The sequence below is a fragment of the Vulpes vulpes genome, chromosome 16 (genome assembly GCF_048418805.1).
Source record: "Vulpes vulpes isolate BD-2025 chromosome 16, VulVul3, whole genome shotgun sequence".
NCBI classification, from domain to species: Eukaryota; Metazoa; Chordata; class Mammalia; order Carnivora; family Canidae; genus Vulpes; species Vulpes vulpes.
Window position 1 is genome coordinate 20138282 of NC_132795.1, and position 25137 is coordinate 20163418.

The following is a 25137-nucleotide window of genomic DNA, read 5'->3' on the forward strand; positions in this document are numbered from 1 at the left end:
CCTGGGCTGAAGGCAGGCGCTAAACCGCTGAGCCACCCAGGCTGCCCAACTTATAAGTTTAAACAACGCAATATGCCATAGAGTGAAAAGTGAGTTTTCCTCCCACGGTTCCTAATTCTCTTCCCCAGGGTCAGTCACCTTTTAACATATCCTTTCAGAGCTCACATATGTAAACACAAAGACAAGGACATATATTTCTCTCTCTCAAACACACATTGCAACATACAATTGATAGAATATAATAAACATGACTCAGCATTTACCTTTTTTTTTCTTTTAAGAACTAACTTCTAGAGCATTCCATATCAATACATATATTCTTTCTTTCTAGTTGCACAGAATGGTTCATTCCATTCTCAGACTATCTCACTAGGTTCCAAAATTAGGTGACTACTAGTTTCATTAGACCTGAAAAAGAGATTGCAGATTGAGATGAGAAAGATTGGGAGGTCAGAAAGTAGAGGGAGAGGGATGCCTGGGTGGCTCAGGGGTTGAGCATCTATCTGCCTTCAGCTCAGGTCATGACCCTGGAGTCCCAGGATCAAGTCCGACATCGGGCTCCCTGCATGGAGCCTGCTTCTCCCTCTGCCTGTGTCTCTGCCTCTCTCTGTGTGTCTTTCATGAATAAATAAATAAAATCTTAAAAAAAAAAAAGTAGGCTGCAAACTAAATGAACAGAAGAAAAAGACATTAAAGAGGCAAAAGGAAGGAACAGGCTTATATCCCGAGGAGTAGGAGTAATAAAAGCAAAGATTGAAAATAAACAAAAGGGAAGGGATAAGTAATGAAGCAAAGCCCCTAGGGGATTGGAAGGGATCCTGAATTCAGGTGGAGGGATTAATTTTGAGAGCGCAGAACAGCTCTTCTAAAGAGAAAGAGGGAGAAGGAAAGGAAGGCTAGGGCGGGTAGCTTTTGTAATAGTGGCTGGTGGGAGTCAGGGAAATGAATCCCAAGTGGTAGCGCTTTCCCCAGAAAAGTAGGAAGCAGTTTTAAAATTTTTATTTTAAAAACCGTCTACTGGGCAGCCCCGGTGGCTCAGGCGTTTAGCGCCTGCCTTTGGCCCAGAGCATGACCCTGGAGACTCGGGATCGGGTCCCAAGTCGGGCTCTCGGGCTCCCTGCACGGAGCCTGCTTCTCCCTCTGCCTCTGTGTCTCTCACGAATAAATAAAATGTTTGAAAAAACAAACAAAAAACTGTCTACCAAGGGAGGGTGGGGTGGGTAGGTAGAGTTCAGTTTCCAATGTGTGTAGGTTGTGAATAACAGGCGATGGGAAAAGTAGGAATTCCCAGTAGTTGTGTATTAAAGGGGTGTTTGCAGGCTTAGCAAGATTGCCTGGCCGCCTGCAAGTCCTTTGCACCTTTGGTTTGCGTTGCTGCCAATTCTCGAGGTTCCGTCGTCCGAAGCACTGGTGCAAGAGTGGACAAAGTTGGCTGAATTGTTGCGGACCCAACGATTTTGCATTTGCAGGTGGGTGGAGAATCAAGGAAGCGATGGGGCTCAGGGTGAACGGGATACACCCATTGATGCACAGGAACTTCACACCTCTGTCTCTCGTGGCCTGAATGGAGGCCCAGGGATGGCCCGGTTCCTACCAGCACCGAGCTCGCACCCACCCTGCGCCGAGGGTGGCGGCTCCGGAAAATCCTCCCGGGAGGACTCTCCGGCTGCGAGCCCGGTCGAGGAGGGGCTGTGGCTGCGCCCAGCAGACTGTCGCGAAACTGCGCGCCGAACACGTAAACTAGTTTTACGCAGATTGTACGCTGGGCAACCCTATGGGGAATCTTAAGAGGTACCAATGCATTTCCTCCAGCCACATCCCACCTTTTGGGGCTGCAACCAAGTCAAAACAGTGGGGGCACTAGGACCCATGGGCGCCGCTCGGCGATGACGTCATTCGCGGGGGGCAGAAGCGACTACCGGTAGCGTAGACTCCATAGACGCAGTTTGAAGACCATTTAGCCTTTTCCCTGAATGGGTAGCGAACTTATCCTTCTGACTTCCGCAGTCTGGGGTGGCAGCAGAACGCCTGCAGCTCGCAATTACTTTCATCGCCACCCGTTACCATGGAAGCTCTCGGGTAGTTAGGCCCCGGCGAGTCCGTGTTACGTCACCGCCCAAGCGCGTTTTAGGGCTGGTGGCTCCGCCCCGTCCTGAGGGAGGGACAACACCGCGGAGGACCGAGCCCGCAGCGCCTGAGGCCTCTCGGATAATTTTGATCGCTATCAGACGCCGTCGGCGTGTAGCCCCGCCCACTCGGGGGTATCCCCGCCCGCCCTCACGCGAGCTCGCCGCCCCGCCGCCCGAGGCCCCGCCCCCCGTGAATCAGCTGATCTCGGGGACCCGCTGGGCTGAGCGCTCGCGCCGGGTGCAGACCGCGGTGCTGCCGGTGGAGCGTCAGGTGAGCGCGGGCGCGTCTCTGGGCGGCCCTCGGCCTCGCAGGGCTGGCCCGCCGGGCTCTTCGGTGTGCGGGAGGCCGGGGGCGGAGGGAGGGGCGGAGGCGCGGGCCGAGGCCCGGGAGCGCGCCTGGGGACCCGCGTCTTCCAAAAAGCCTGCGTCCGACCGACAGACCGACGGACGGACGGACGGACGGCGCCTGCCCGCCCAGGGGCACCGACGCGGCCCCCTGTCCCGCGCCGGCTCTCCCCTCGGCCCCTCTGCTCCGGCCCCAGACGGGGCGCTGCTGCATCGGTCTCCGCGGCGGGAAATTGTTGGGCGCCCCCCCGCCTCCCCCCTCGCTGCCTTCGCTCCCCGCGCTCCCGAGGAGGTATTGAGTGCCCCCCCCCCGTGGCGCCCCGCGCACGACCCGGAGCCCCTGGCCCTGAGCCTCGGTGAGTGCCCCAGGATGCGGACCGCGGGGGCGGGGGCACCTGGGGGTTTCGGTGGCTTGAAAGGGCGGTCGCAGGGAGAAACGGACCTTGATACCGAGAGTTCGTAGTTAACCAAGTCCTCTGGCGTGCCAGGCGAGCCATTAGGAGGTGAGAAGTTCTTGAGGAGCGAAGGGGGAGAGGAGCAGAGCTCGGTCATTAGGAAGTGGTCCTGACCCCCCGGTGTTGGTTGGTCCGTGGGGTAACTGGGGCCGCTCTGGGGACGAGCACCCACAGGTCGGCGCAAGCGCTGCACAGTCCTGCTCGGGGCTCGGGGCTCGGGGCTCGGGGCTCCGGGCGGCGAGGGCACAGGAAAGCACCCCGGCCGGAGCGGCGCATCCAGGACGGAGAAGGAAAGAACTGTTAAGCGCAGACACACAGCTTTTCGTCTCTTGCCTTTAGGCTTGTTGGTGGCTGCAGATGTTCTTTGAAAGGCTCTAAAGAGTAAGGTTGTGTGACGTGTGTTCATTCCGAACAGGTATCAATTCACCGGGGTTAAGGGTCCAGCTTTTCCCCCTAGTTCATACAGGACTATGAATGATTCGGAGTGACCACTGGACCTTTGAGTTCTTGAGCACCTAAAGAATTTAAAGCAGTGAAAAATTTGCTTTGCGGGCAGCCCGGGTGGCTCAGGGGTTGAGCGCCGCCTTCTACCCGGGGCGTGACCCTGGAGACCTGGAATCGAGTCCCACGTCGGGCTCCCTGCGTGGAGCCTGCTTCTCCTTCTGCCTGTGTCTCTGCCTCTCTCTCTCTCTCTCTGTCTCTGTTTCTCATGAATAAATAAAATCTTTTTAAAAAATAAAAAAAATAAAAATTTGCTTTTGCAGTATATTGCGATATTTTAATCTTAAGAACGTAAGCTTAGGCTTCGGATTTGGACAGACCGTACATCACATCTACTTATTCTTTGACTTGGAGAAAGTTGCTTAACTTCTCTAAATTATTTTCTGATTTCTAGACTCAAGATTGAAGTACCTTCCTGATAACAGCACCTTTACATTGAATGGTTCATCTGTTTATTGCCGTGCCTGGCGGTGGTAGATATTCAGTACACGTTACCTATTTTTATGATTATTTCTTCTTCTCCTGTCTCATGTCCCACACTGACTCCCTGTTTTCTAAATGGGAAAGAGAACTGAATATTTTTTAGAAAAGAACTATAATGCACTTTTTAAATTCAAGGGATAGTATTCAGATAGTTTTTTGATGCATTGACTTAATATTTACAGAAAATAGTTTCTCTGTTGGTTCGTAGTAACTTTGGTATCCAATAAAGGGTATTTTAATGTGGAAGAGATGTTTTTAGAATCTATACCGAGTTTAAATTTATTGCTTAGTTTATTAAGTATGGGTAGTATTGGCATATTTAGGGTTCATAGTTATAGCAAAAAGATTCAAAGCTGTTTCACAATATTATTATTTGAAAAGATAACGATCCAGAAAATAAAGTACCAAATGGGTCATTTTGGGGGCGGTTTGAGTTGCATCAGGTAAGCCTCTTATTTTTTTAAGTATAGTGAAGCAATGTGAACTGGAATAGCTCTTCTGTTTCAACCTTCAGAGTTTAGGTTGTCTTTTGAAACACTTAACTTTGGGCATTTTGACTGTTAAAGATACAGAGTGTGTGAAGAACTTCACTGAGAACAGATTTCAGTTTTGTGTGATTAGATGGAAAAAGGACTATTAATCTTCTACCTTTATATGAAAAACATGGGTTTTTGCAGTACTGCTGGGTCCATTTTAAAGGTATTTCCAAAGAATATGACTGACTTGTAAAAAAACTTTTCATGATTTTGTATTAATATGACACTAGGTAAGGTATGAGTTAAACTACGAAGGAAGGTGAAGACTGGTGATTTTTGAGATGGTGTAAAAGAAGGCCCGCTTTTATGTAGTATGAGGTTGAGCAACCCTTTCTCAGACTCAGAATGCTGTGAGGATTTTACTGACTTCTAGATGATTTAGCCTTTTCATAACTTTGTAGAATTAAACCTAGCACATACTCCAGCTATATTAGAGATTTTACTTGTAGTGCTTTTTAAAAAAAATTTATTTATTCATGAGAGAGACACACACACAGAGGCAGAGACACAGGCAGAGGAAGAAGCAGGCTCCCTGAAAGGAGTGGGATCTGGGATTCAATCCCTGACCGCAGAATCGCGCCCTGGGCCCAAGGCAGACGTTCCTGCCTTTAAAAAAAAAAAAAAAAAAAAACAGTTTTTTTTTTCTTGTCACTCTTCTCTGTTGATAATTAGATAATTTGGTCATCAGTAATAAATAGTAGGTTTTGTAGGTTATCAGTCCTTAAGAAAATGCACAGTAACCACAAATATTAACAGACTTTGGGATCCCTGGGTGGCGCAGTGGTTTAGCGCCTGCCTTTGGCCCAGGGCGCGATCCTGGAGACCCGGGATCGAATCCCACATCGGGCTCCCGGTGCATGGAGCCTGCTTCTCCCTCTGCCTGTGTCTCTCCCTCTCTCTCTCTCTCTGTGTGTGATTATCATAAATAAATAAAAATAAATAAATAAATAAATAAATAAAATAAAATAAAATAAAAATACAAAATAAAAAATTAAAAAAATATTAACAGACTTTGACATGGTTCTTTTGAGTCTTACATTTATTTTCCTATACCCATCTCATACTCCTCTATAAATGTCATGGTACTGTCTTTACGTTATGTCTTGATGTTTGCTGCTGCATCACACAATTGGTAGATTAGCTGAGAAATTGGTAAAGTAGCTGAACTAATTGATCCACATGAGTAGGCAAAAATATTTAAATCAGTGAAGTGATGAGAACTTGTTTGGGCTCTCATAGAATTGCTCTTTAAGAGAGACTTCTTTTTTGAATAAAATGTACAGTTCTCTCAACTCCTATGAGGAAAAGGCTGGGGCTGTTTTGTAGAGTTTCACTTGGCCACCAGTGAATTATGCTCACAGAGATCAGCTTTAGTCTCGTTGATTTCACAAATTAATCAACTCCTGGTTCCCTTTTACATATAATTTAAATAAAATTTATTTATTAAATAAAAATTATTGTATAAAAAATTGAATTTTGTTCTTTATAGTCTTCATTATTGTTTATATATATATATATACATATATATATATATATATTTGTTTTTTCTTTTGTTCTTTATTTCACATGATCTCCCTATTAGGAAGGTGGTGGTTAGACCCAATAATGGCATCTAGATGGATAACTTTGATTACACGGTTATTCTGCAACCTAAATTTTTGTTGAGCTGAATTCTTAACTAAGGGCAATTGCTCAAGCAGATATGCAACAAAGATGATTATAGCAACTCTTAAAATAGCAATAAAGTAGAAGAATCCAGCTGTACTTTAGTAGGGAAATGGATAAACTATGGTTTATTCATGCAATGAAATACTATCCCCTAGTAAAAATAAAGGAACTAGATCTATACTTATCAATGTGGATACATCTCAAGAGCATAATATTGAGTGAAGAAGCAAGTTGCCGAAGAATGTCCATGATATGATGCATTTATGTAGTTTTATTTATTTATTTATTTAAAGATTTCACTTATTTATTCATGAGAGATACAGAGAGGCAGAGACACAGGCAGAGGGAGAAGCAGGCTCCTCGCAGGGAGCCCGATGCAGGACTCGATCGCAGGACCCCAGGATCACATCCTGAGTGGCAGGCAGACGCTCAAATGCTGAGCCACCCAGGTGTCCGCATTTATGTAGTTTTAAAGGAATATAGCTTATATTGCTTATGGGTACATATGTATCTAATGAAAATACATAAAAATATAAGAACTTTTATGGAAATGAAACACATTAACTTTATAAATAGTGGCTAACTCTGGGAGATAGGTTTGGATGGAGCTTTTTCAGAAATATGTGTAACTTTCCATTTTAAAAACAGCTGAAGCAAATATGTTAACATGTTAAAACTTAACGGGTAGGTACATGGATTTGTTCATTATTTACTTTTACAGATTTCTGTGTAATTAAGATAGTTTGTGAAACTAACACTTGAAATTTTTAAATTTTCCATTCTAATTTAACTTTTATATAATTAAACAACAAATTTAAAAATAAAATTTTTATTTATAATTAGGGCTCTCTTCCAGTGTGCTTTATTTTACTTTCTAGTCTTAAAGTAGTTGGCTCTGGGAAAATAATTCTTTTCTTTCTGCAATAGGAAAAGAATGTACCAGTGCAGCTCCACAATGTAAAGCTTTTCTAAGGAGAGGAGACAGACCAATTATTTAGTCAGTTTTACTTTACTGTTTGACTCGTGCACCTGGGAAAATGCTTTCTTAACTGAGGAATACTCCTTGAAAGTCTGCAGAGGAATTAAAATTATAGAGACCCTTGGGGAATGCAAACATGACCTCAAAGGATAGGGGATCAGAGTATATCATAGAGTCCTAGAAGGGATTTGGACAGAGTGACTCAGATACAGAATTACCACAGATGCCATGTGGTCATTAACACTTTTTAAAGTTTGGTTTGGTTACATTTTATTACAGTGTGGTAAAACTGAATTTATAGTGTGACTGCAGGTGTCCTAGTTATTGCTCAAAGAAAATCTAATTCTCTGTTAAATAGGTATTAATAAGTAAACATGGTGAGCTGTGTTACATGGTTTGATTAGTAAATAGTAAATTTAACAGCTGATCCTTAATATAACCACAGTATTTAAATGAGTTAAATAATCTTTCATTCCTAATCAGGAATACTTGTTACTAGCACTTTCAAAAGAAGTGAAACTTGTATCTCTAGAACACTATTTTTTAGCATGTATACTCCCTGTTTAGTTATGTGGCCCTGTGATGACCTTAAACACTAGTTGTTTTTGATTGGTAACATAAGCCAACATACTCTAACTGTATTTCTGTAATATTGCCTTGTTTTAAAAAAATGTGGCCATTTAAATGAGAGAACAGTAGCAAATATTAAAGGAATGTTTTGAACAATTTGTATCAGAGATTATCATATTATAACAGACAAAAATTGTTGCAGTACCTGAGAATTTGAGATTCAATTCCTGGTATTATAACATCCATCAAAATGTTTCATGAGGATTTTACTAATCTGGAAAAATGTATTTTAAAAATTTTGCAGTGGATACAAAAAGGAGCTAAATGGGGATTGCTGGGCATATATTTTACTATGTTTAACTCCCATCGCCCTGTGGGTAATACCCATTTTAGAGGAGTTTCACAATCAGAAGAGCACAATTGTAGTGGTTTTCGGGGTGAAATTAGTGGGCCATAAGAAAGAGACTGCAGTGTTAGTGACCCTGATGGCACCAAACTGTCTTCACGGACTAAGTAGAAAGAGTGGTCTCTCCTGGGTTGTATAACGTTTGTGATCTGACATGAAATAAAAGCATCTTCATTGTTAGGAAATACCATTAGCAAATTATGAGTTTCTGTTATAAGTAGACATTTTCCTTTTGTGTCCGATACTGACTTTTATTACAGATGCTGGAAATCTACATCATTTGGAAACCCATGGATTGGAATTTAAGATCAAGCGCCATCTTTCACTGACTACTCACTTAAATGTAGCCTGCTTGTACCTAGAGGTTACTATGGTTACAAGAATATACCAATGAATAAGTCATAATTTCTGACCTCCAGGAGTTTATATTTTGAATCAATGACTTAGTGGGAAAAAAAATGACTTAGTGAGTGCATTATCCCATTAGTAACAACATTATAAATAATAAGTGCTTTTCTAGGCCAGCCTCCCGAATGACTTTATTCAGTACATTAATTTACAGAATTCTTGAACTCTAGGTCAGTATTTAAGGGGCTAGTCAGCTCCCATAGTAGTATCAGGCATTGCCTTCTGTGTTGCACTTAGGGCTGAGAGGGTTGGGATTTGAAGTGGCTTTGTCACTTTGATGGTTGGTTTGTCAAAGCTATAGTGCCAGGTGAGTGTTCCTCAACCTTCATTAGTGGTTGGTAAAGGCTTTGGTGGTGGAAGTATATCCAGGAAGTAGCAGTTGTTAGTATATAGATTAGTTGGTAAGTCAGGTGTTTGAGTCATAAGTTGCCTTGATCCATGTATAAATATATTGACTCTCTAAAAATATTCATTGAGCATTTACTATGTGTAAAATACCATAGTGTCTTAAATTATTGTTTACTGTGTTCATAGTATAAGCTCGGATTTATGACTTTAAAAAATTTTTTGAAGATACTTATTTGAGAGAGAAAGGGAGAGAGCTTGTGTGTGTGTGTGTGTGTGAGAGAGAGAGAGAGAGAGAGATTGAGAGAGAGAGAATCCACAGACTCCTTGCTGAGTGGGAAGCTGACTGGGGGGCTTGATCCGAGGCCCCTGAGGTCATGACAGGAGCCAAAAAACCAAGAGTCGGCCACTCAACCCACTGAGCCACCTAGGTGCCCCTGGTTACTACATTTTTATACAATGAAGCCTATACAAACTTTAAAGAAAGTAAGTGCCTGCAATTTTAAAATTTTGCAGTGGATACAAAATGCAATACAACTTACTACTCCATTGTCCTTTTATCTTAATGTCTTGTCATTCTAATTTCTAGTCCTCATTACTCTTACAGCTATAATTATTGCAGTTGTTTTAATCAATATACCTATTTTAAACTAGTGAGACCAGAGAATAAGACTGGAAGTGCTCAGCTTTTCTGGCTTTTTCTATGCTTTGAGGGTGCTGTCTGTAGAGAGTTCTCATGCTAGTCAGAAAGACAACATGATAGCGTGTAAACTTAAGGACAGAAATTCACTTATTTATGTTGGCCTAGGCTATACAGATATTTACTGAGTACCTGTTATATATCAGGACTATGTTAAGCAGCTGGGCTATAATAGAGAATAAGATATTTTTGGTTTTCATAGAAATTTTAGACCGGCACATCTACACCTTAATAGGTGAAAAAATACATGTAGTGTTAGTTTTTTAAATTTCAGCATTTGAAAGTTACTGTACTTAACATCTTACAAATTCATCTTTCACTAAATCATTAAAAGAAAAGGACTTAATCCAGAGAATAAAGTTTACTAGAGATGAACAAATAGAATCTTACATGATTTAATTTTCTTTGTGCATGTGAGAGAATAGTCCACTAGCACATTTCTTTTCCACATTAAATTTAAAAAATTTTTTTATTCTGATTTGTCCTAAAAGGATTTAAGGCAGTTTACAAAAATGTATAATATAGCAAGATAAAATAAAATAAACAAATGGCTGGAGCTAGAAGTGAGATTAGAATACACAGTGCACGTATACTGTGAAGTGCTAGTCACAGATGCCATTACGTGAGACTCTTACTCTTGCCACCCCTGTATATATCTGTAGCTGTATCTGTGTATCTGTAATCTAGATCTGTCTCCTTATTAAAATGTAGACCCTTCCTCTTGTGAAAGATTAGTCCCAAAACACGTGTTCCAGATGCCGTCCTCTCACTTTGTCCAGGACTTTCGTTCTTCCCTCTGTCTCCTTGCCTCCAGGGTTGGTGTTTTGTCAATGCAGACATATTCGGCTATCTCTCATCTACCCTATCCTGCATATACAAAAAACACACCCTTTATCTTCACATTCTTCTTTGGCTATTGCTCCACTTCTCTGTCATTTTGACAATGTTTTCAAAAGAATTCTTTACACGAACTTAATTGTCTTGTGCTCACCTCCCATTTGTAGTCAACCTATCCAACCTGGTTTTCAGTCCCGACCACCACTGAAACTGGCCTCGCTCAGAATTGATAAGTGTTGGCATGCCCACTGGATACTTTTCGGCTCCCATCCTATCAGATCCTGGCTGCATTGACCTAATTGATGAGGCCTTTCTCCTGGAAATGCTGCTTTGTTTTTTTGTGCCCACATAGACTTATGTTTCTTCCACTTCTCAGGTCACTTCTCACTCCGTTGTTATTGCTTGTTCCTCATCCTAACCAACCTCTAGGTGCAGGAACCCCTTTCAGCTTGGTCCCATTCCTTTCCTTTCTCTTAATACACACCCAGTGGTGGGACGCCTGAGTGGCTCAGCAGTTGAGTGTCTGCCTTCAGCTTAGGGTGTGATCCCAGGATATAGGACCCAGTCTGTCATCAGGCTCCTTGTGGGGAACCTGCTTCTCTCTTTGCCTATTTCTCTGGCTCTCCCTTTGTGTGTCTCAGGAATTTTAAAACAAACAAACAAACAAACAAACAGGCGGTGGTATGCATTGTCTTGATTTCACATGTTCTCCATATGCCTTCCCAAGTTTATATCAATAGCTGAGACATTTTTTCTGAACTTTATACTCCTATATTCTAGGTACTCTAGGATTTCTCACTGACATCTGTTTTAGGACAATGTACCTCTCTCATTTATTTACCTCTCTCTCCTATCAAATTGGCAGCCTTGTATGAAATTAAATTGGCTGCCTTCTTCCACTGAGAACATGAGACAAGTGAGTATTTGCAGGCAGGATACTCCTTGCAAAATTAATTTGGGCATTGTATATATATTTGCCATAAAATAGATTTAAGACTTTTGAGACAGATGTAAATTTTATCATCATTGGAATACATTGTTAAAGCACCTACAGAATGTCTTATAAGCTGTGCAACAGAATACTCTAGAATACTCTAAAATACTCTTCAAAATGAAGTTGATGTTAAAAGTACATAAAAGAGGGATCCCTGGGTGGCGCAGTGGTTTGGCGCCTGCCTTTGGCCCAGGGCGTGATCCTGGAGACCCCGGATCGAGTCCCACGTCGGGCTCCCGGTGCATTGAGCCTGCTTCTCCCTCTGCCTATGTCTCTGCCTCTCTCTCTCTCTGTGTGACTATCATAAATAAATAAATAAATATTTAAAAAGCACATAAAAGAAACTAAAGGAGGTATATAAGATAGTTAAAAGTTGGGGACTCCTACAAAAAATGATCATTGTTTTAGGGTACAAATTCCTGGGGTGCCTGGGTGACTTAGTGGGTTAAGCATCTGACTCTTGATTTCGGCTCAGGTTATGATCTTGGGGTCCTGGGACTGAGCTTCATGTTGGACTTGGCACGCATCAGATAGTCTCCATCAGGATTATCTCTCTCTCCTTCTGTCCTCCCTGCTCAAGCTCGCTCTCTCAAATAAATAAATAAATCTTAAAAAAAAAAAAAAGTAGAATACCAGTTCCTAGTGCCTTCCTTGAAACCCTTGAGGCAATGTATGTTTTAGAATTCAAAATTTTTTGATCTTTAAAATGATGTGGGTATGGGCAGCCCTGGTGGCGCCGCGGTTTAGTGCTGGCCTGCAGCCCGGCATGTGATCCTGGAGACCCGGGATCGAGTCTCGTGTCGGGCTCCCTGCATGGAGCCTGCTTCTCTATTAAATGTAGCAGGAGGGTATGTTTCTAATGGGATCTAAAAGTGGAGTCAAATTGTTAAGAACCAAGGTTTACTTTTTGTTTTAAAGGGCCATCTGAGAATTTAATTGCTTTACATTTCAGCGTAAAGGAGATAATTTGAAGTGTAGAATGGCATACTTTAAAATGAATCTAGCTTTGCCTGTGATTCATAGAACTTAATAGCTGGAGGGGATGCTTGAGTCTATTTTGCTCATTTTACAGATGTCTGATTCCTGGAAAGGCCATACATGGCAAAAGAGGACCCCACATTTTTGACTGTACATCATCACACAGTTTCTTTCCTTTTTTTAAAAAAATATTTTATTTATTTATTCATGAGAGACAGAGAGAGAGAGAGAGAGAGAGAGAGACACAGGCAGGGGGAGAGGCAGGCCCCATGCAGGGAGCCCAACGTGGGACTCGATCCCGGCTCTCCAAGATCACGCCCTGGGCTGAAGCCTGCGCTAAACCGCTGAGCCACCAGGGCTGTTACTGTAACAGAAGAAAAGCAGCAGAATTTAGGGAATTCTGTCTCCCAAAGGAACGTAGAGTGAGAATTTTAAAGTTCCTGGAGAGAAAATCCCCAGAAGAAACCCCGTGATTAGACAATTTTATATATAAAAATTTGAAGCAATGAGATAGCATAAGGAAATTTAAGTGCTATTTGAGTGCTTGAGGAAAATCTGAAAGATTTCCTTGCTAGAGGATCATAAAAGTATTAGAAAAACAAAAATTTCAGTTTACTTTTTCTTATGGATACATAATTGAGAAAGAATGTTAGGTTAAATAGAGTTGGTAAATGCCACTTACATTTAAGTATGATAAAACTATAACACAAGCTTCCCACATTTAGCTGTAGTATTCTTTTTTAGTTATATTTCCTTAGCAGTCATTTCTCTTTTTTTCATTGCTGTTTGAGTCTTAGGCAGACCTGTCTTCTGGGAAGAAGTCAACCATATTAAATACCATTAAAACAAAATGAGATTTGTAAATACTGAAACAGAAAGATATCTGGATTAGTATATTAGATTTCTATTGCTATTTAACCAATTGCTACAAATTTAGTGGCTTAAAATAACACGAATTTATTGATTTGCAGTTCTTTAGGTTAAAAGTATGACAAGTTTCACTGGGCTAACATCAAGGTATCCGCAGGGCTGCATTCTTTTCTGGAGGCTCTAGGAGAAAATCTGTTTCTTTGCCTTTTCCAACTTCTAGAGGCCATCCACATTATTTGGCTTATGCTCCGCACCTTCCCATCTTCAAAGCAAGCAGTCTCTGACTATGCTTCCATCAGCACATCTCTTTATCTGAGACTCCTTCTGCATTCCTCTTCTACTCTTTAATTTTTTAATATTTTTAAAGATTTTATTTATTCATTCATGAGATACACAGAGAGAGGGAGAGAGAGACAGAGATACAGGCAGAGGGAGAAGCAGGCTCCATGCAGGGAGCCCGACGTGGAACTCGATCCCGGGTCTCTAGGATCACGCCCTGGGCCGAAGGCAGACACCAAACCGCTGAGCCACCCAGGGATCCCCCCTTTTCTACTTTTTTTTTTAAATTAATTTATTCATGATAGAGAGAGGCAGAGACACAGGCAGAGGGAGAAGCAGGCTCCATGCAGGGAGCCCGACGCAAGACTCAATCCCAGGACTCCAGGTTCGCACCCTGGGCCAAAGGCAGGGAGCCCTGAGCCACCCAGGGATCCTCCCCCCTCTTCTACTTTTAAAGATGCTTGTGATAACCACTCAGATAACCAGGATAATCTCCCTATCTTAAGGTTAGTTGACTAGCAACTTTAATTCCCCTCTGCCATTAACCTAACCTGTTCACAGGTTATGGACATTAGAACATGGGCATCTTTGGGGACCATTATTCTGCCTAGCATATATAGTAAGTAACACAAGAAAGTTGCAAAAATAGTATGTATGGTTTTAATTCCATTTGGATTTGAAAAAAAATGTGTAGTGGTGAAAAATATGGCAAAAGATGAAATCTACTTTAAGAAAACTCTGTATTCAAAAAATGTGATTGACAGCTTTGTTCCTTCTCCAAAAGGGTTCTCAACCCTTTTGATTGTCAGGCAGTAGGATAAAATTCAATTTACATTCAATGAAACAGTGACGGGAAGCAAAGTGTGTTTGTGTACTTACACACCCTCCCAGAGGAGTTCTCTGGTTTCTGCTGAGTATTGTTTAACTTTAATCAAGGGAACAGTTTGTTATTCCTTGATCTCTGATGGATAAACACAGATTAGATCTGGCTTCAGAATTTCTCTGTATACCATGAACTATACATTTTCCTAAGGTTAATCACACACAAGGCATAGTACCACTTAATAATCATATTTATTATTCAAAAATAATCTTTTATTACATTAATAGCATTTATGAAATCTTTTCATGTATATGTTTTGTTTACATGGTACCTTTCATCCAACTTTGAATGATTCAGAATCTTTCTAAGCTAAGCATTAGGTAGGGTATAATTTCCTCCAGATACACAGATGGCAAACGGTAAGAATTCACAGGTGAACCGGGGGTAAACAGATGGATCTTACATCACTCCTGCTGGTATGGGCTGTTTTCAGAGGACAGTTACCATGTCATATCCTTTGCAGAAAAATCATAAATTTGGCCTGAGTATTTTTTATGGTCTACACAAATAAAACTTAATTGCCTTTTTTTATTTTCATGAGTTTGGTGGCCTTAAAAATGTGAATTTGTAGTTGAAATACTTTGAGTGTTTCAGTCTGCTTGTTTATATTTCTCTTTATTAAACATTGAGTTTCTAAACTGATGGGTTATGATATTTGTACCATAATTTCATGTAGCACTTTATTATTACATGGTGGATTTTCTTTTGTTTTTTTAGATTTTATTTATTCATGAGAGAGACACAGAGAGAGGCAGAGTCATAGGCAGAGGGAAAAGCAGGCTCCCTATGGGGAGCCTGATGTGAGACTCGATCCCGGGACCCTGGGATTGACTGAGCCAAAGGCAGACACTCAACCACTGAGACACCCAAATGCCCCTAAATGGTGGATTTTGAAATATATTTTAAAACCCAAATTTCTTTCTTTCGGCCTTTCATATTATGGTTTCAAATCAAGGTTGATTTGGGGAAAATACTGCTAGTTCCAATAAATAGAAAACTTTCAGATTTTAATGATGTAATTTTTTGTGTGCAATGCCGAAAAATGTAAATTAAAACCACCTGAATCTGATGCATTACTAAAGAGATTTTAGAATATTTTTCTACCTTAATTGGTATTTATGTGTTTGTGTTCCAGAAGCATTTTAAAAGTAACCTTAGGGATGCCTGGGTGGCTCAGCAGTTAAGCATCTGCCTTTAGCTCAGGGTGTGATCCTGGAATCCAGGGATTGAGTTCCACATCAGGCTCCCTGCGTGGAGCCTGCTCCTCCCTCTGCCTGTGTCTCTGCCTCTATGTCTTTCATGAATAAATAAATAAAATCTTAAAAAAAAACCAGTGACCTTAAGATGTATGAAATGAGTATTTAACAAAAAGAATTTTCAGATTGAACTTCCTTCTTTATAATAAAAAAACAAAATCTGTTGCCTGACAAAGTACAGCTTAATTGTAAGTAGTCTTGTCTTCCTTTGACATTGCATTTGATGGTCAGCAGGCATTTTTATAAGCTCAGTGGACAGGCTCAGTCTAGATATTCGACTTTGGCAGGCGGGATGTGAAATAGTTGAAATAGTTTCACTGCATATTTATTGTCCAATGAATGTGCACTTGTTAGAGGGCTGCCTTTTTTTTTTTTTTTCTTCCAAATCTGAGGAATGAAGTAGCACAATATTCTTTCCTTGCTCTTTGTGATTACCTGTGTTTTGCCATTTAGGTCTTTACATACCTTTTGTAAAGAAGAAATGATTTGGTGATGGAGTGCTCCCCCTGACCGATGGACTCAAAGAAGAGAAGGTAAAACCATTTCTTCTTCTCCCTTACTCTTCTGGGAAAACACAATAAGTAATTCCATATATGCGTAGCTTCTCTTCAGTTTAATTTTCTCATTCATGGTTATTTAATAGGGATAGTGACATTTATGTTGATTGGCAAAGAGAGAAAGATTTTAAATCTGAATAGTGATAAGCTTTGTTGCTAGTTTCTTATGCTTATAAAAAGGCACAGAGTGTTACCATTGCAAAGTCATTTTTTTTTTTCTCTCAAATAATTTCAGGTCTTCACACGTAGCCTTATTAATTGTAATCCTCTTCTATCCTTAGAAAACTGGATTAAGTTTGTGGTTTTCCTTTCATAAAAACATAATTATGCCTAATCTTAATTGAGAGGAATATTATTTAGCAAAAAGTAGAGAAATTTATAGGTATTATAAAATAAAATAAAAAAACTTTCTGTGCCTCATTAAAATTGGCATCAGTGTTCTAGAGAAAGGAAAGTATCATCGGTGGCAACAGAGGGAAACTTGGTAGAAAGGAAACCTAGTATATCTTACTATGCCCTTTTCTTAGAAGGAGAGACAGTTATGGTGTGGTCATTATTATGAAGTTGTGTGTCTTGTGTTCTTTGAACCAGAGTCATCACATGGATAGAATTCTTTGGCTGGAACATGAGTAAAGCATGGAAGATTTTATATTCCTGATAAAAATTTGATTCTTAAAAGTTTAAATAAAAATTATAGAGCTTACTCAGTGTAAAGTAAAATATGGATCTCTATTCCTTCTTATAAAATACTTTTTTTAACACATTCAAAACTAAAATTTTAACATGTCCCAACTTGGGACATGTTATAACTTTATTATATAAACAAGGAGTTAATATATGGAGAAGATAAAATCTTAAAATTCTGTGCTATTAAATCTAAAACTTCAAAAAGTAGTATAGGTTTTGTTTGCTTCTTAGATATAAGTAATTTGTGAATTTAGATTGTCCTCAAGCCTTTTATGTAAATAGTTGTTTTATCTCTGCTCCTGTGTGCTAACCAAAGTATAAAAACAGGTGATAAACTATCGATCCAGTCACCCACGTGCTGGTAAAAGGTACAGATCTAATGAAATCAGTTAAGAACCCCCAAAATACAATTTTAATTGCAGGAACAAGCTATTTTTCTTAATGTTTATAGCTCAACAGAGGCAGAAGGATCCAAAGAAAGAGGCCTGGTCCATGTGTGGCAGGCAGGATCCTATTCTGTAACACCAGAGAGATTGCCAGGCTGGGGAGGAAAGACTGTTCTTCAAGCAGCCCTTGGAGTGAAGCATGGAGTTCTTCTGACTGAAGGTATTGAAAAGAATTGCTTAACAAATACTAACTGAAATGCTAACAGTACCTGGGTGTGTAAGATCAGGTAAGAGTTACTGGATACCAGGAATGCTTAATGAAGTTTGCTGGAGCTTATACTCTTTGTGTTTTCAAAATACATTCTTACTCCTTTTATCAAAAATCAGATTGGTTTTTAAATTTAAAATCTATCATAACTAGAATAAAAGAATCATAGTTTCTAAATTTTATAGTAATAAGTACATGAAAAATTAAGTTCTGAAAGATTACCTGTTCAGAAACTCTTTTGTTGTACCATTGTTCTTTAAATGTATCAGAATAATAATGCTAATAATAGCTAGTGTTTATTAAACAATTACAAGTGCCTGGCAGCACACTGAGTACTCTGTAACACTTCACTGAGTCTTCACAACCACCTGTGAGGTGGGCTGCTGTTCATGTTCCCACTTCATAGATGAGGAAACTGAAGGTCAGGAGGTTAAATAATTTCCCCAAGCCCATACAGCTATTGGAGTGTCAGTCAGGATTAGAATTCAGAGTCTGATTTCAAAGCCTGCTTTTTTTAAGCCACTTGGCTATACTGCCTCAGTACAGTTTTTCCCAGGCATAAACAGTAGCTCATAAGAACATGTAATAAAATAAATCTATAACAGAAGCATAAGCTATAATTTATAGAGAGAGTTGCTTTTAATTTAATAGCAATTTACCAACTCAGTGGCGAATTAGGTTTGAGCCAGTTCTGCCGTTAACTAATTTATAAATTTCTGTTCCATAAGCATTTATTAAGTGTTCAATAATGCTTTGATATTTTCCTTGTTAGGAGCTAAGGGAAGACAAATTCTAAGAAGAAAAGCTTAAATCTGACCTTGGTAATTCTGTGGGGTAAACATGGATTTCTTTCCAGCCTCTTTATTATTATATATTTTATTATAATAATATAGAATAATATTCTTATAGTAATTATATAATAATAATAATAGTATAGTAACATTATTATTATTAGGGCAGAACTTGGAAAAAGCATTATTGTAAAAATGTGAACCATATTTAGTCAATCCCTGCTCTACGGATTTCAAAATACATCATTCGCAGACATATATAAGTGGAATTCTGTTTTTTATTTACCCTCCAGTAAGATATTTAGGATCCCTTCATGAACATGATCTTTAAACATCTAGAATCATACCTAAGGTGAGATACCTGAGGGAAAGCATTTAAAAAATATATAATTGTTCATGTTTATACAGCGTCCTGGTTTTACGTATCAAAGCTACAAAGAAAAATCTCATCTCACATAAGTGTGTAGTTTGAAATGGCAAAAAGATCTCCAGTGCTATCTTTTCTACTGATGGAATGAATGCTCGAAAGTTTCAAGCTTGTCTCTTTGACTATCAGCTCATGATTCAGGGAGGACACTTCCCTGAATCACTATTTTTGAGGTACTCCAGGTGTAAAAAGGGAGGAGTTGTCTAAATATCCATTTCTTTGTACTATTTCTCTCTAGTGGAATGATATTCATTGAAAGAGTTGGTGAGCTGTTGCAAGTGTATATTGCTGTATCCTTTGGGAAAAACGTTTAAAAGATCTTAACCAACGAGCTTATTTTCTCAGTGCTCTTTTTCCAAACTGGGAATTCCCTAAGAAAAGCTCATGTCTTCCCTTTAGCCACTATTGTGTTCTTTCTTACATAGATGTTCTGGATAGTTCACTTGAGTATATAAATATATTTGCTGTGTATAGTAGGCCAAAGATAAAGTATTTTTTTCATCATCAGCTCAGGTGCTTCTTTGTGGGGAAAAGACTACTAGAAATTTACTCTGTTATTTATTACTTTTAAAAAAAGGAGGAGTCTCTGGTCATATGGAAAAGAAGGGGTAGTAGATGTGTCTGAGTGTTTTTTAAAACTCATGTCCAAGTCTTTGTTCCATTTGAGTTTCATAGCTAGCACAGGCCATATGCATATGTCCTCAAACTGCCACAGTGGTGCAGTGAGATCATGACCTGGTAGGACAGTGGACAGAAACAAGTCCTTATCTTTCATGTGCCCAACTTGTTGGCACCTTCCATCGTACTGCTAGAGCCACCCAGTTGCCCTTCATTCTAAAGCTAGCCAGTCATAGCTTTATTGGGTTTTTCGCTTTGTTGTTTCATTATGGTGATATGTTTCTTAAACAAATGACACTTCAGAAACCCTATATAGTACACAGTATGTATTATATATAACATTTAAAATTATACATAAAATTGTATACATCAGGAAGACAGCCATGTCTTGTTAACACTGGTGCTTTCTTACAACCTGGAAGTATAAACTTGATTTCTTAGTTTTGGCCAAAATGAATCTCTAATATTTTTATGCTACTGCATATTCTTCTGCTGCTCTGACTTAAAAGAAGCAGTGAATGTTACAGATATTAGCAAATGTGTCTATTTTATTCTTTGCTCATTTTATCTTATCATGGTCATTATTTTGTCTTTGAACACCTGAAATCTGCTTCTGTAATAGCCTACAATGATAACCATTAGTAGTGGATCCATGTAGGACTTGGCAGGATGAAGCTGAAGGAAAGGAGCAATAACCCTTCATTTGAAAGTCGCCTCCTGCAGTTGGTAGAAGTGGTCACTATTTTTCAGAATGTTAAAAGATGTTTGTTAAAAGATGAATAAATGTGAGACATAATATGCTTGGACCAAAATCTTTATAGCTGTGCTTTTGAAAATTAAAACAAAACCAAACCAAACCAGCCCTATTTTGTTAAACATAGAGGGACTAGAGATTTGCTGATAAGATTTCTAGTTAATTCACTAATTCCCTCCTTTTTTTTTTCTTTAATCTTCAGATGGTGAGGTCTACAGCTTTGGGACTCTTCCCTGGAGAAGTGAACGGGCAGAGATTTGTCCGAGTTGCCCCATTCTAGAAAATGCCCTGATTGGGCAATTTGTCGTTACTGTGGCATCAGGGAGTTTCCACAATGGAGCAGTAACAGAAAGTGGTGTAGCATACATGTGGGGGGAGAATTCTGCAGGCCAGTGTGCAGTAGCTAACCAGCAGTATGTTCCGGAACCAAATCCTGTCAGCATTTCTGATTCTGAGACCAGTTCTTTGTTAGCAGTCAGGATTTTGCAGTTGGCATGTGGTGAGGAGCACACACTGGCATTATCAATAAGCAGAGAGATTTGGGCATGGGGTACCGGTTGTCAGTTGGGTCTCATCACCACTACCTTCCCGGTGACAAAGCCACAAAAGGTGGAACATCTTGCTGGGCGAGTAGTGCTACAAGTTGCCTGTGGTGCGTTCCACAGCTTAGCACTTGTACAGTGCCTCCCTTCCCAGGATCTGAAGCCAGTCCCAGAAAGATGCAACCAGTGCAGCCAACTCTTGATTACCATGACTGACAAAGAAGACCATGTGATTATATCAGACAGTCACTGTTGCCCATTAGGTGTGACACTGTCAGAATCCCAGGCAGAAAACCAGGCCAGCACCGCCATCAGCCCCTCCACTGAAACCCTTGACAATCAAGGAGAAGTATTCGAGAACACACTTGTAGAAGATGAGCTGCCTGTTGCTACTGATACAAACATTGGAAATGTTCAGACCACGGGTGGTGATGCCATATCCTCCCAACAAGAAATCAGGGGAACAACTGAAATTCCTTCTGCCCGAAATACACCATCATACCCTGATACTCAGGCAGTAAATGAGTACATGCAAAAACTGTCAGATCATTCAGTAAGAGACAACTCAGAGAACGGCAAAAAGCCAATGCCATCTCAGGTACCTGCTAAATTTTATAATATAAAGGTATTTCTGGTGTTATGAGTTTTTCTTTAGCAACTTTAAAATGCTTTAGGCTTGAGTTTGACTATAAATCTGTTTTATCATGTAATCCTAGATAAGAGAAAACCTGGATTAATTCAAAATTACTCCTTATGTTCAAATTCTGCCCTTGAAGATGTTGAAAGAAGTTATACTGGGTTTCTTTTATCAATAGCAATAAAAATAAATGCAATAAAATCGCATTTATTTTTTCTAGTACTTTTTTGCCATGCTAAATGTTCTAAATTTTGGTGGGCTCTTGAATGCTGTTATTTTTTTCCTGAATACTTTTAATATAATATATATTTGCAAAGATTTGTCTCACCTGTATTTGTACCACTCCAGATTCTTTAGAGAGTAGTCTTTTTTTTTTTTATCAGGGAAGGTTGCTATGTGATAGATCGCTCAACAGGAGACAGACCTAAAAAATACCTCCTAGTGTTAAATATTGTTTAAAGTTTTTTCAGCTTGTACCTGTCGTCCTTACTGGGCTTTGTTGTGGGGCAGGGGCTTAATATTTTCTTCATCTTATTTAAGCTGTTCTCATTTTGAAAACTTGTAGAGAAAAGCTGTTTACCGGAAGCATACAGTAAAGTTTGAGTCTCTCTGATTAAAACAAATTGTTTTAAAAGGATAATTTGTTTTTTACTCTTCATGTAAGCCTTTCAGTTTTGCTTTTACCAACACTCTAAGATAAGAAAATGAAAAAACCAAAAACCTCTAATCATCAAAGAACTGTCCTGTGGTGTTTTTTCAGGTTTTTGAAACCACATACCTCTTGATATTTTATTCTTGTTCTTCACTCTGTCAGGATGAGAACATGGCTTAGAGGTATTTTTAGAAATAGTTTTTATTTCACAATTAACTCATTGAACCTTGTGGATATCTGATTTTTTTTTTCAACTAAGAATAAGCTGTTTGGAGAAAGATACTATTAGAATCTAAACAAAACAAAAATAATGATTTAATAGGAATGCACATAGAACATTCTTAGACTTGAACATGCTTATCAGAAATTTGGACTTTGACTTTTTAGAAGTCATTCTGCTAATTAAATTTGAAGTTAAAACTTCACTGTATACAGTTTTTTGATTAATAGATTTTATTGAAATTACATTGTCCTGTGGATTTATTTTGTTAAACATGTAAATTTTTTGTTGCCTATGCTAATTTTGACAATGTCTGTCTATACTAAGTATAATTCAATTTTTCTAAATGTCTCAATCAGACATTTAATTCACTAGGAATTTATGTAGTCTAGGACAAAGTTTTTTTCCTCTGGCCAAAAATAACAAAGAGTATCTCATTTTTGTGAAATAAACCATAGTATTTGGCAATGAAGTATATATCTTATAATTGAATTTCATTATTGCTTAACTGGGACTCCTAAAATTATGTCTTTCATCAAAATTGCTGGCTATGTATTTTTGTTTTTTTGATTTATTTTATGTATTGTTAAACAATTAAGTAGAACAGCCAGTAAGAACAATAATTTAAAGTTTATTGAAGGTAGAATTTTGTGACTTTCTTTTTATCTATTGATAAGAACCCCCTAAAATATTCACCCATAAATACCATTAGCTGTTTCTATTATGAGCCTTTATACACAAAGAGTGAAAATAATGATGTTAGTGCTTAACAAGTTATCAGGAACTGTATTGCCAAGGGATTAATAGATTTGTATTTATCTTTTGCTTGATATGGTATATTTGTTTTGTTGAATATTTAATTAAAGACTCATTTGCTTCTCTGAATTTAGTATTTAATTCAACAAAATGTATTGAGTACCCACTACAGTTCAGGTGCTGTGCAGGAAACAGGAGTTATTTCCTTTAAGAGAATCAGAAGTCAATGTCAAAAAACTTGTTTTGTTATGGCTTTCAATTCAGGACAAATTAAGGAATGTATATATACCCCTTGGGACCTTTGGACACCATAGGAAAGGAATTTTTCAAAATGACCTATGCTGATAAGCTAAAAGCTTTTTTTGTGTTTATAGTAGTTACATTTAATGACTTTCCTTTAAGTAAACAGTGGTGCTTGACTGCTCAGAGTGAGTTTCAACTGATTTTTTACTAAGATTTTAGAAAACTTTAGTTTGACTTTTAAATACAGCTATGAATGCCACAAAGAACATTGGTCCCAAATGTTTAATTATTAAACCTACCACATTTACTCTGTCATAATGAGAGCCAAGTAATCCTTCAGCTTACATGGCCTCTGAGTCATGGAGAATAACATTCATGAGGCAGTGGAAACACTTCTGTTTAAGAACATAACTTGGGGGCAGACAGATCAGAGGTCTGTCTGTATATGCTATATCTAAATTACCATTTATAAAGTATTTTAGGAAAAGCATTAAAAAAAATTTTTTCTTGGTATTTCTTAGTATCAGTCTGTGTAAATCTTCCTAATAAGTAATCAATAATACTACTTTATTTATCTTATGTATCGTTAGCCTTTTCAAGCTTATATCCAGGGCTGTCACAATGCACCTTGTTTTTAAAGGCTAGGTTTTCCAGACCTTTCTTCCCCTCTCCCCTTCTGTGCTTAATTTTATTAAAGCAGCTGGAGGTTATTTTTGAATAGCATGGAAAAACACAATACTCAAAAGGAAATACTTCTGATAAGGAACTGTATTTTGAGTACTCATTTCCATATAATGTGTTAAATCCTGTACTAAGAGGGGACGCCTTTAAGTTGAAGATAAAGAGACCTTTGTTTTAGAATCTTAAATTTGTAAATAGTGACGGTTTTTGTTAAACTTTATTTTTGTTGATTGCTTGTTGTATAAGGGATTATATTTTTATATACTTTTTTGTGTGTATATTTTAGCCTCTTGTAGAAGAAGCAGTTCCTAATCTTCACAGCCCACCAACCACAAGCACCTCAGCCCTAAACAGCCTAGTAGTCTCTTGTGCATCTGCTGTTGGTGTGAGAGTGGCTGCTACATATGAAGCTGGGGCCTTGTCTCTTAAGAAAGTTATGAACTTTTATAGTACGGCCCCTTGTGAACCTGGAACTCAGGCAGGCAGTAGTTCCATAGGCCCAGAAGGTCTGAAAGATAGCAGAGAAGAACAGGTTAAACAGGAATCAATGCAAGGAAAGAAAAGTTCAAGTCTCGTGGATATCCGAGAAGAGGAATCAGAGGGAGGCAGCCGAAGACTCTCCCTTCCTGGATTGTTGTCCCAAGGTAAGGAAATAGCCAGGTGAATTGACTTTTGGTAAATCCAAAATGCTCCTGACATCATGTATTATATTATAATAAATTGGTAGCTTTCCTAATTGCTAATGCTGACATATTCAGATATCAAAATTTATTTAATTTTGGTCATGTAGGTGGTTTTAAAAGAAAGTTACATGTTTTCCCCTGCTTTAAAAATAACTGTAGAACCTAACTTTTCTGTGATGGTTGCTTCTGCTTCTGTACCTTACTATGAATCTTACTATATTGTTCTGAAATGTAGTAACAGCCTCCTTATATGATAATTGGGGCCTGTAGTGATGAAGAGTGATGAAGTCATGGATGTGACCTTTGTTAAGTGGGGGATTCACTGTATTTGGCCTGAAAGTGGAGATAATTTTAAACTTCAATAAAAGGAAAGTTCATTTCTGATACAATTAGCAACAAACTTCTTAGAATATTACGATTCTTACCCAGTTGGTTCTTCAACATTTCTCAGTTGGTTCAGGAATCTCAGTCATCTAGACTTTTGTTTCTCGAACTGTGACCTACAGACCAGAAACAACAGCAGTATCTGGGAATTTGTTAGAAATGCAGGATCTCCAGTTTCACTCCAAACACTGAATTGGAGTAGGTGTTGTATAACAAGATCCCCAGGTGA

At 39.0% G+C, this 25137-nt stretch overlaps 1 protein-coding gene across 8 annotated transcripts in view; it reads left to right on the forward strand.

The window, feature by feature from the left end:
• Nucleotides 1–1898: 1898 nt before the first annotated feature.
• The window catches only part of ALS2 (alsin Rho guanine nucleotide exchange factor ALS2), a 70618-nt gene continuing 47379 nt past the window's right edge, over nucleotides 1899–25137 (forward strand). For 4 of the 8 annotated variants that reach the window (XR_011997840.1, XR_003235537.2, XR_011997841.1 and 1 more), the window contains exons 1-5: nucleotides 1944–2400; nucleotides 16076–16155; nucleotides 17318–17472; nucleotides 20313–21250; nucleotides 24128–24485. Coding sequence is in view for 5 of the 8 variants with exons in the window: in XM_072741654.1 (XP_072597755.1) it covers nucleotides 16136–16155; nucleotides 17318–17472; nucleotides 20313–21250; nucleotides 24128–24485 (1471 nt within the window). In the remaining 3 variants the exon portion in view is untranslated. Of the gene's footprint in view, nucleotides 2401–2486; nucleotides 2831–16075; nucleotides 16156–17317; nucleotides 17473–20312; nucleotides 21251–24127; nucleotides 24486–25137 lie in introns of those variants that run through there. The other 4 variants (XM_026002530.2, XM_026002532.2, XM_026002531.2 and 1 more) reach the window with 4 other exon arrangements.